The 12,659-nt window shown below is 38.3% G+C and overlaps 1 protein-coding gene across 1 annotated transcript in view; it reads right to left on the bottom strand.

Moving 5' to 3' along the window:
- The window catches only part of LOC134633282 (zinc transporter ZIP11-like), a 153,953-nt gene that overhangs the window by 17,422 nt on the left and 123,872 nt on the right, over window positions 1-12,659 (bottom strand). The window contains exon 6 of the mRNA XM_063482160.1: window positions 2,056-2,223. Within this exon, the coding sequence (XP_063338230.1) occupies window positions 2,056-2,223 (168 nt within the window). The remainder of the gene's footprint in view (window positions 1-2,055; window positions 2,224-12,659) is intronic.

Consider the following 12,659-nt stretch of genomic DNA (forward strand, 5'->3'; position numbering starts at 1 on the left):
CGATGCTGAGGTCGTTACAAAAAAGAAAAAACAATACAAAAATGAATACATCAGTTATTCTAGCTTTTGTAAAAAGTAATGTAGTTTGTTACTTAATTACCCACTGGTGAAAATATTTCATTACACTACTCCCTATACTACTGTTACTCCGTTACGTGAACTGAAATGCACTGTCACAATGCTACCACTTACGAGGTTACAGTCACACACACACCAACACAAATCCCTATACTAAAGAGGGAACACAACATCTTTCTGTTATGCATGAACACAAAACAATAAAGCAAATTTGAGAACAAGACACTTCAAAGTAATTACCAGAGACATTCTAGAAACATTTACAAGTAGAAATGGAGGCTGCAGTGTTACAGGCCTGACTGCTGGTCATTGTACGTTACTCAATACAGTAACATAAAGTACTAACGAGTTATTCGATGATCTTCAGCATTGCCTGTTGAAGATCAGGCTCTGGTTGCTGGGTAGGGGTTAGCATACACTCAGCTTTAACATCACCCTGGATTCTTTGCTAGCTTTGTATTTAACACGGAGCTGCTTGTAAAGAAACGATGTTAGCAGCACAGTACAATTACTTTTCAAAGTTTACACTTTCTAGTGTCAGAAGAAAAAGGCACATTTGATGTTTGCTTTTTGTTTTTTTTTTCTTTCTGTCCAATCATCGGACAGATAAATAAAAAACTTTATAGTGCAGGTAACAACATGATTGTATATGATGACTGCATTTATTCCAGTAATTCATTATATTACTGCATTAGTTAAAAATGTAATGTGATTACATTAATTCACTTTGGAAAGATGATCACAGTATTGGACAATTATTAATTGTGCTGATAAAGTTTAAAGTTTATAGTAATTATTTAGTCATGACCCAAACAATTGAAGAACTTTTCAGTCACTGGCTATTTTAAAAAAAAGGCTCAATGGTGCCACTAATACAAGAACCAGTGAAGCTGGACTATATGCTGCCATATGCTACTACTAGCAGGCTAATACCATGATACATTAGTATCTTTGTATCATGTCGCCTAACGACGATCAAGATGTTTCAAATTAAACAGCATTGTTTTTAAACCATCCCGGTGGCATTACAAGTGAAGTCTTCTGAAAAGCATGCCAAAATATCCATATCCAATAACTATTTATTTATTTCAGTCTGTACTAAACTGGTGGACTGTTCAAACAACCAAATAATATCATTGCCATACGGAAAAGTCCAAGTTAAATCAAACTGCCAAATGAATTTTGACAAAGTTGTCAAGCTGTGTTGACAGCAAAGTCAAGAGCAACATGAACCCAAATTTATTACTGACCTTAACTGTCGTTTATCATTAGCATCATTAGTGTGTGCTTAGTCAGCCCTGTAAAAGTTCTGTGGTGCAACTATTGCTCATGATTTGGGAAAACATTTCATCATCATAATAAAATATTTTTTCATCACTTAGAGTCAATAAGAAAACCTGAGCAGAAGCTTCTAGGTGCTGTGTTGCCTGTTACAGAAAGCTTTTCTTCCAGGTCACAGCTGATGTTGTTCACATACATATTCCTGCAGGCATATATTTATTCAGGAACTCAAACCAGAGCCACAAAAATGACTAACAGTCACTCAATGAACAGCAAAGATTGTATTCTGGGTATTCAATTAAGTTCCAGATCTTAAACAATGTATCGGATGCACAGTTGTAGCAAAAAGAGAAAAACAGACATAGTGCTGGCACTAACTGATAAAGAAGAAGACTGTTTATTTGAATTCAATTTAACACCCCTAGAAAAGAAATTACCGATACATAGTCGTCGTCTTTGTTGTGGAGGAAAAAACAACAACAACCATTTTGCAGATATAAACCACAATAAAAGCGAAGAGTATTTATCAATGAGTGCAGGCATTCAGTCTGTTTACACTGATGGAAGGTTATAGCTAAAATGCGTTTTTGCCCCACAACAAAGAAAAACACTCTTGATCATTAAAAAAGAAGCCGTATTGTTTGAATTCAATTTACGTTCCCAAGCAAAACTTCATGTCCTATGGTTACTACTCACCCGGGATGTTGTGGATAGTGATGGCTAGGATGAGAAGAAGAATTCGCCGCCAGCTGCTGCCTCTCTGTTCAGCCACTTCCTGTTGTTTACTTCCTGTTTCATGTCCACCTGAGCTGCTCGAAGGAAGTCCTTTCCTTCTCTGGTAGACATCTCCATTCTCAATTTTATCTGTTTAACAGAGGATAACAAACATTAGACAGCACTTCTTTTTCACCACTCAAAGTACTTTCACACTGCAGGCCACATTCACCTATTAACACAGGATTCATTTTAATTCTATGTGTTTACTGTAAAGCCCTTTAATTACCAGAAACAGATGGCTTGATTGGTTATCAGCCGAGGGTCTAACTATCAACCTCCAGATTGGTGTACCTCCCAAGCCAGAGCTGAATCCAATAGAATTTGCTTGTAATTGCAATTATTAAAAGTTTAGCACATAAATAAATAAAAAACTCAGAAGAACTCCAAGAATGCCTTTTTTAAGAAACACCGACATGCACACTGGGATTACAACCTTTCAACCTGCCTACAAGTGTTGCTTCCAAACATGGCTGGGAGACTTGTTTAAGTACTTTTTGACCACAGGCTGGCTTTAATTGCTTGGTGGATTGCCCCACAGCGCCAGACACCCTTCTCTTCGATTTTGGCAAATTCTTGTGACTTTTCCTGAAACAAAACACTCTGAGGAAACCTTGTCCAGCAATCAGCGAGGCGTGAGGACGTGTAAAAGTAGGAAGGGAGGGTTTCCTCATTAACATTCGGCTTCTTCATTGTTCCCTCTTATTTTTCATTATTCATCCATTTCCAGTGGCAGGGTCGACCGCAGCCCTCATCCTTCCTGATATGGCTTAAATGATACTCCTAATTATGGCATATGGCAGCAGATTTTAACCCTACCTTTGACTACGATCATAAAGAAAAGGTAGGGTTGGTAGAGGAGGATTGGGAGTCAGCATTCACAGCTTTTTCTTGATTTCAGTCACACGTTGAAGCCTTGTTTATATAACACTCAGATGGTTGCGTGGATTTACAACAAATCTGCTGTAGAGTTGATCCTTGATTGCAATAGAACAAAGGTGTCAAGAGGTGCATCCTATAAAGACACTCAGAACTACATTAATCAGGCTAATTAAGGTCTTTGAAATGCCAATCAGCGCTTATCTAAGTCTGAATGTCGACGTTTCAAACACAGAATCCTTATAATTGTGACTCACGTGAACATGCACTTAGTTTTCTGTTATTCAACGAAAACTTGCGGTGATGCACGACACATAGGAAGCAATTACCCGCAAGATCAAAGGACAACTTAAATGACAAATGGGTTTATTACAGAGAAGATCATCTGCCTCGGCTGGCTGCTTCAAGCCTGATTAGCATGTCAGTCACCAAATTTGTATTTACAGGCTGACAGATGAAAAGTAAAACTTTCATTAAAAGAAAAATGCTCAGGATTTGTCGCATATCAGTCCAATTACCAGCAATACAACATCTGTCAGTGTCATAAACCAAAGTTAATGGCCCAAGACAATTTAATTTGCACAAAACTCCTGATGGAGGTTACGCAGATGGAGCAAATGACATCTTGTTGTTATAAAAAAAACCAAAATAAGCCCAAAATGGACAGACACCATCAAACAACTGAAAAATGTTGGGTACAGCATGAACATAATGATGATTAGCTGACTAAATGGTGCAATGCTTTTAATATTTTATAGGTTTCCAATCAAAGGAGACTGTCTAGAAGCAGAGACGCTGTAGACGCACTAGGAATGGTTTAAATTACCAAAACCTCTCCCTGCTCTTCTCGTGAAATGCCATGAGAGATGCCCTCGAGTGGATAATTCAGTTTGCAGCGTTTAGTCGAAGACTCGTCCGCCCTTCCCATCCCTGCATTGGTCTCTTTTTTTTTACATACATTGCTGAACACAAGCAATTGACCTCTATTAATGTGTTCCAAGTGTCTTGTTCTTACTATGTAGGGGGCTGTAAATTGCAATTATTGGTGAGTAAAGGTCAAACAATCTGGACTTTAGCTTGCAGTGCACTCTCTGTAACAACCTCAGCCAAGTAGAAAGAAAATTTGCTGTGTATTTCTCACCAATTTAACTTCCCAAACTATTTGACTACTGGAAATTTTCATGATTAAAAAAAACATTTTTTAGCTGAACACAAATACCCAAATATGCACAAGTACCACAAGATAATTGTCTTAATAAAGATAATCTTCTCTTCTACTCTAAATGTTATGATTCAATACATATATGTATATATATGTATATTGAGACAGGGTGTACACTCTGAAAGTTTCTACTCAAGTCTTTTTTCTTTTTCTGCTCCTTGTTAACCACAACTATGTCTGGTTTGTTGGCCAGCAGCTGCTTCTCTCAATCGCATCTATAAAAAAATAACTCAAATAACAAAAATCCACTTTGGACATTAAAAATAAGCGATTTCTAGTTTTGTCCTTAGTTGAGATACTTCCTTGAGAAGGTGTGGCCAAACTTTTGACTGTGTGTGTATTTAATGAATTAAACTTCACACAGAAAGAAAAATATGAGTAAACCTATTAGAGTTGGTAGTGGCGAGTATGGATGAATACATGGCTAACGGACGTGACTGGCATGCCAACCCCTAAATTTGCTAGTAGCTGCTTTCATCAGCCCTCTGTTATTGCCATTTATGGCCTTGATACTGACAGGGCTCACTGTCTTTAATAAAATATTTAACCAGAACCTATTCTGACCAATATAGTCACTCTTTGTATCAGTCTTTTAGCTCATTTGGTCTACCAAAGAAGAAACCATGAAATGACCCTTTGTACATTCAACAGGGATCCTGTCAGATTGTACCCTTTTAAAATTTAGCTATTTACAGTTTGAGACAGAGTTAAAAAACAGAAAGAAAAAAGAATGAGCCAGGTGGAAGAATACAGTGTGGATAAATATCTCTCAAGGTTACTTGCTAACTAAGGGCATAAAGGTGCCTGGTGGCTGAGAGTATGCAGATGTAAACCTGCAAGTGGTTTTCATCAGTATTCCCTCAGAAAGGACTGTTCTCCACAAGGACACATACGTTGACCTGCCATTGTTGGACTTGAATAAAGTGAAAATAAAAAGACTCGCTGCTCCACAGAAATGCCTGCCGTCCTAGTAAAAAAAGAAAAAAAAAACCACCAACCAACCACGAAATGCAGTTTATTTTGTGAACATTTCACTTTTTCAAGATTGTACACAAAAAGCCTGTAGCAGCAGAGGCAATTGTTTCCTGAAGGCCAAAACACTGAATACTATTGCAGCCTCAAAAGGATTCATTCATAAAGAAAGCAAATACAGCACTGTAAATCTGACCTGATTATAGCCATAGTTAAGAAGTTATTGGGTCACGGCAAACGACTTTTCAGTCATCATTACAGATGTTGTAAAAGTCTATAAATCATCACAGTTTTTAGACTTAAAGTTGCTTACACAGCTAACAATAGACAGAGGGCGCCATTTTTGCATAATGATGCTAAAGAAACTTTCACGCCTGATTGAACTGTGAAGCAAATTCGTCATTCTGCCTTAAATCCATCAAGCCTTCTTCATGAACATCTCCGATTTACAAAAAAATTTATGGTAGGAAATTTTGAACATAATAATGGCTGCTTTAAAATCTCCATATACCATACTGATATCCATCCATCCTCTTCCACTAATCCTGATAAGGATAAGTGGAAGGGCTGGAGCGTATCCTAGCTACCACGGATAAATTGCCAATCTGTTGCAGGGCTAACGCAGAGAGAGAGGCAACTAGGTGCACTCACATCCACACCTATGGGCAATTTAGAATCACCAATTCACCTAACCCTAACAACCCTAACCTATCTCTGAATGCAGAAAGCCGGAGTACTTAGAGAGAACCCATGCAAGCTTTTGCTCCAGCCAGATGGTGAAGATAAACCCACCCTTCTTGCCGTATGGCAATAGTGGTAAGCGCTGTGCCACCATGATGCCCCGACCATTAAATACACAGCTAAAATTTCACAGCACCAAACGCCTTCGACCCTTATTCCCTTCCGATGCTGACGGTGGATCAAGGAGACCAGCGCATAGGCTGCAGGCCCGGATGTACTGTCTACATCGGCTGTCTCTCACCCTTTACCCACCCCTGTTGCTTGTCATGTGTTTCTTTGGTGTATTAAGAGTTTTTTCATGTGCTATGTGCAGAGGTGTTTTTTTCTGTTCTCAAACTGATCTCCCTATTGGAGCTCAGTCTGGGGGGAGTTATTTTTTTCTCCTTATCTTTCCTCATGTGGTGCTTTTTCCATTGTTATACCCCTCTGACCTGCCTTCCCCATGTGATGTTTTTGTGTAATGTATGTATGGTCGGAGGGAAAGATGGCGCCGCCATTGCGTGCAATAGGTCGGCAGCCTTAACATGAAATTTCCCCTTGTGGGACTAATAAAGGTATCTTATCTTATCTATATGTTCAAACTGTGTACCATAAAGGTTTTTGCCAAGTTGGAGATAGTGAAGCAGGAAATGTTCTAAAAATTGGTTGATTAGCCACCAGTGCTGTCCATCAGCCTCCTAGTGCTGCAAATGTATGTACTCCATCGTATATGTGAAAATCCTCGGTGACTTACTTCTCGAGTTACCACATTCACAAGATTTTCAGAAAACTTGACCAAGATTTGAACTCATCCAAGATTTTTGGTAGACGCACACCTATGATACCACAGATGCTACGGTATCAGTTTGAAAATTCCACGTCACCTTGTTCTCGTGTTCACAAAAGCTGTGTGTCCAAACTATCTGCCCACATGCCTGCTACTGGGTGGGGTGACAACAACAGTATCATAAAACAATACAATAATAAAAATATATAGTGCTTATCAATGCTATACATCTGCAAAAACTGACATTTATATAAACAGCTATGGCTAGAAAGGAAAAATCTCCTGCTCTCCCGTGGAGTCCCAGAAAGTAATACAATATTCCAGGAATGTTAAGTTTTGGGTCTCCTGTTTGTCATTCAGGCAGCAGATCTGAGACTACTTGGATTGGGCACATGTTGTGTGACAGAATCATGAGACTGAGAAAAAAAGAGAGACTACACGGTTTGTCACAGTTTTCATCTGGAGGTAGGAAGAGTTGCCTCCTGTTGCTGTAGCAGCAGATGAGTCAGGACGTGACGGTGCCACTGCCTCATCTGCTGCTCCATGTCAAGTTAATGACGAGTGTGGGTCTTCGAGCAGCAAGCTAGGTTAGCTAAGTGGCTTTCAAAGATTTTGGTCACACCCGTTATGGAAACAAGTATTTCTGAGGCGCAACTTAGCACAGCATAACATGTCACTGTAGTCAAGTCATTCCAAAACATATCTGCTGTTCTCATCAATCGAGAACAGGAGGGGAGACGGGACAGAAGATGACTGTGATGAGAAAACAAAAACAGCTGTTTGGAGAGGTGAGGGAGAGGAGCGTATCAGATAGATAAGATACACAATTTGACAGCAACTGTTTGTCAAATTTGTGGCATTTCAAAAGAAGCCTTAGCATCAATTTTCTGAAGTGAACAAAGCACCGGCACCTCACATTGAAGTCGGAGGTCTCAGTTTTTCCTCGGGGGTTTTGATCTTGCTGCCGGAAATAAAAAGCTGAATGAAAGCTCACTTTCTTTTTCTCTCTCTCTCTTTTTATGATTCATTTTTGTGAAAAGAAGCTGACACACCTGATTGGAACCTTTTTTGTATAGTGCAGCGTCTCACATCTTATAATCATTTTACTCTGAAATAACCTGAAAATGGTGCAGTGATCAGTGGAAATAATGTTCGAGCGCGACACAGAGAATCAAATTAAAAGAAACGCAATGACAGCCAATCATAATAATGAGACATTGTAAGAGGCACAAAAGAAAGCTGACAACACAACTGGGCAGGTTAACACAGTTCATTTACTTGCTTGCTTGATAAACTGTCATAAGAGAAGCAATGATGTGCATTGCAACTATCTAGAGGAAACCCTCCATACTAATTTAAATATTGCTCAATGTTTTTTGAAGTCACTGGCCTGTAACACCTTTTACCATATATCTGGGATATCGTATTATTTATGTTCACATGAAATCAACCGTCATGAAAGGTGGTCACATAAACATGACTACAGTACAACCACTGTGATAATGCCTTGCTGCTGCGTGTCACTGTGTGTAACAGGAAAGATGCTGAATAGCATTACTGTGCTTTTAATTATACAAATGATGCCCAAAGATGCATCAGCACTGCTGCCCCTTCATTAAGATACAAGAAGATCTAACTTTAATTAGAAGTACATGTTGTGTTGATGAAATTACATTTGCCTTGTTCATTAAGAAGCAACACCATCAAGGTTTTGTGGTATAAGAGCAAGTAACAAATATAAAAGTATATGCTAATTCAAATCTGTTAGTAATCTTGTAAATCTTATGTATGGTCAGCGAGTTCAAGGCCCTGTTTTAGGATTATATTATATTATAGTCATGCTTCCAGAACAATGAAAGGGATTAAAAATTGCTTGCAAAACAGGAATATGTAAACAAAAAAGTTCTTCTTTAGGATCTATACTTGTTATTGATGCTCATTATGTGACAGATTTCCTTAGACCATGGGTGTCAAAGATATGTCAGAACCGGCCCGGAACACACTCCAATCTGACACATTGGGTAGTTTGGAAAAATGTAAATCAGCACATAGATTTTGAACTCTATTTTCAGTGGTTTTATAGCTGTTGGCTACTGTTAAAGACATTACTGACATTATAAAGAAGTAGAGATATAGACAGAAAAGATAAACAATGAAATGAGAGTTCCTAATTTTCAACTATCAACTACAGAAATGCTTTTTTTTAGTTTTTTACACTGGGTTTACATTTTTATTTTTTAAATGTAATTATCTGTAAATTAACAAAATGTTTCTGTTTTATAATTACAAGACTTTCTGGACCATGCAATACCTTTTTACATTTGTAGCACATTGTAGCAAACACATTTATTTCATATGATTTAAGCTCAGATTGTTACAATTACTACAGCAGCATTTCTTTATCATGTAGAAAAAGAAATGTGCCATTGACATTGCATGTTTTCTTGCATTTCTTAATTGTGTAGTTAAACTTCTTTACACTGATGGAACTGGGCGTTTCCCTGGTCTGGCCCACTTAAGATCAAAGTGCGATATAAAATGAGTTTGACATCCCTGATATAGACCCTCTTTTAGGGTCTTCCAAGAACGATGACTCTATTTTCCACAACACTTATTGGACAGTATGGGGTGATTTCAAATGTGTTCATCTACAATCTTGAAGATAACCTACTCTGGCGTAGCATAAGTTCCCAAGAGAATCAGCTTTGTGGTTTAAACTTGACCTCACAGTTTTCTCACAAAGACAGTAAATCCTGCTTCATAGTGTATTTTATAGAGTGCTTCCACAATGAAGCTCTCCCTCCAGGGAACAAACTGTAAACCCTTTGAGAAACATCCTGAATTAAGCAATGTTTCAACCACAGGAGAAAGAGTCTGATTTTCATTTCAGGTCAACGGTAACACATGACATACAAATTCAGGCGAACACTTTGCAGTGGTTCAAGTAATGTGGTGTTTGTGTCTAAGTACAAACATAGGTAGACATGTGTATTATTTTAGTCCACTGGTGCTTAAGCTCTTATGGAGAAGGTCACTTGAGGAGGTTAATAAATGCACTGCACACATTTTATACATCTGACGTTGTGCTGATGATTGAAGTGCTTTTTATTTGGATTTCTTGTTTATAAAGTTCGTCCTTGGCTCCATCTGAAGGCCTTTTAATGACCAGTCTCTTGACACTTTCTTCACTATTTGGTTACACTTGCTGGTTTGGTATTTTGATGATAATGCTGCTTTGAAATGTGTTTTCCACTCCACTTTTTATGGAGTTTAAGTCCACAGAAGGCACACAGGCCTCTTTGAGATTAATTAACTTTTCTACTTTTCCTTTGGTCTGCATCTGTGGATTTCTTTTGCAGTTAAAGTTTAACTTGTAAAAATGTATCAAAAGCAACAAACAATAATGTTTAAAGGGCTGTAAGAGATTTAGCTGTTTCTATAATGTTCTGTGTAAGTTGCATATGACAATGAAATCCATTTACTTCCCCAGCTAAAGCTTGTAGAAACAACTGGTGATTCATGGACGAGAAGTTAACAGGTACCACTCTTTATTTTCCCTGTAACACAATGAGTAAAGTGTGTGTGTGTGTGTGTGTGTTACATATACAGTGCTGTGCAAAGGTTTTAGGCAGGTGTGAAAAAAATGCTGTATCACTGAGTAAAAGAAAGAAAAAGAAACAGCAGGAGGACAAACTGGCCAGAAACATAGAGGTCAGGTTAGTTGTGTGGAAAGCACACTTCATTTCTCTTAGTGAAATGTTAGAGATGAGTTGTTTTGTGTTAAGAATTTTCTGAGATGTGGATCTTCTTTCTGTGGCATGTATTTTTTTTAAAGTTGGTTTTAATTTTGTTATTATTCACATTTTTTTCTCAGTCTTTGTCAGATAGTCTACGTTCCTTGAGTCATTTCCCAGCCCCCTGTGCCACTCTCACTGCTTTATAGTACCCTGTCTATTTATGCTTTCTGTTGTTAGCTTTTCATGCATTTTTCATATATAGACTGTTTAGCTTCTTGGCCTTTTGCTTTTGTAAAATCAGCATCTTCACTAAAATATGTGTTGAGTTTTGCACCAAGTCAGTGTCTGTGTTTGGGTTTCTCTTTTGAATACATATAACACAAGCTAACAGGTCTCACACAGGTCTCACCGGTAAAGCAAACTCTGACAACCTTCCATTAGTGAGACAGCAGACTAAATTATTGGCATTACTAACTCCAATGTAAATACCGATATTAACACACAAAGACATACAGTATACACATATGACATACACTAGAAAACAGAATATTCTACAAATTGTGATTATTATTATTTAGATGTAGTAATGCATTATTAGCACATATTCATCTTTCCTCTCTCTCTCTCACACACACACACACACACACACACACACACACACACACACACACACACACACACACACACACACACACACACACACACACACACACACACACACACAAGCTGTGACTCGGTCTCTTCACCCTGCAACGTGGCAATCAGATTCTGATTCAGATTCAGATTTGCGTCGTCCTCTATGCAGTATCTACAAATAGCTATGCTGTCCTTGTGGTTCTTAGGTTGGGCAAAACACACAGAACCAAATAGTAAGACTCCTCCAAACAAAGGGCTTAAGCTGAATAGTGTGAAGCCAGACTCTGTCCATGGGCATACATGAAAAGCCAGAAACTGGAAGAGCAGCAGCTGCGCATCACACTACAGAGCCAGTTACAACACAGAGAAGATTAAATCAGGAGCAGCATGACAGGTGGAGTTGGGGTGCAGGAGGGCGACAAAGTAGCTTGCAGAATTGCAGCAACTTGGGGCAAATTAAAGCAAATAAAGACTCCAATCTGGCGCAGGGGATAGATTTGGTAAATATGAAGGAGGGCATACGTTTTAGACTTTAACCTGTCCTTTACAGTGTTACGTTTCCCTATTGCTAAAAAATGCCGCCATGGCAATTCATATTACACGACAGTAAACAACTAATAGGTAAGAAACTAAATGAAATTTATGATTTTTTATAGTGGGCTCACCGTGAAAAAACAAACAAACAAAAAATAAAACACACTGTCAAGGATTCGTTTGTGACTAAACTTATGCTATGCTCCATTTATAGGTGTTAGAAACAGAGAGATTAAATTTTAAGAGTAATGTTCCTTTTGCATTGTTCTGTACATCCATATGTGCGTTTTTTCCTAGTTTGGCTTCAGGGAAGCATAAAATGTTACCACGGACTGCAATATGAGAACCCCTGCTTTAAAACTTGCAAACATCTTCATCCCTCTCTTTGGGACTGGCTTGCTGACCCTAAATCATTCTTTCTTCACTTCAGTGCTCATCAGTAATCACCATGCTTCTCCTCTATCCAGTCCTCATCTTCGTCTGTGTCACGGTTCACCTACACAGCTCTGCCCTTGCTCTGGGTGGCTCTGATTTTCTTAACAACAGGTGAATGTGAATAAAAGCAAGACAAAGTAATATCGTACATGCATCATTTACCGTGCACCACATAATATTAGGTATAACAATTTCAATGCCAGATTCAGTAACTACAAAAAACTAAATTAGTATCTGTGAGCTAAACACGTGGGTTTCATTGCCTCTGCCTTGCTTATCGTTAATAATGTATGCAGAACAAAGACCTGACAAGACAGGATGAAAAATGAACGCTGTTGTCAAGGACTCATTACACATGTTTAGGCCATTAGTTCTTAATCTTGTAGGAATTTTGTCTTTTAATGAGTGCATAAAATAGTATCAGCTGCAGACAACTTGGTAAAAGGACATTAACTTGCACATCATATTTCCATGGTCTAATTAGTACAGTAACTGCTTTCCTTCTCTTGTTCCCAAGAGAGGGAAAGGCTCCTTTTTTGTGAAAACAAAGAAAAATAAAAGAAAGTCTTCACAAACTGTAAACTATTTTTGAATTGAAACACAG

Source organism: Pelmatolapia mariae, linkage group LG8 (genome assembly GCF_036321145.2).
Source record: "Pelmatolapia mariae isolate MD_Pm_ZW linkage group LG8, Pm_UMD_F_2, whole genome shotgun sequence".
NCBI classification, from domain to species: domain Eukaryota; kingdom Metazoa; phylum Chordata; class Actinopteri; order Cichliformes; family Cichlidae; genus Pelmatolapia; species Pelmatolapia mariae.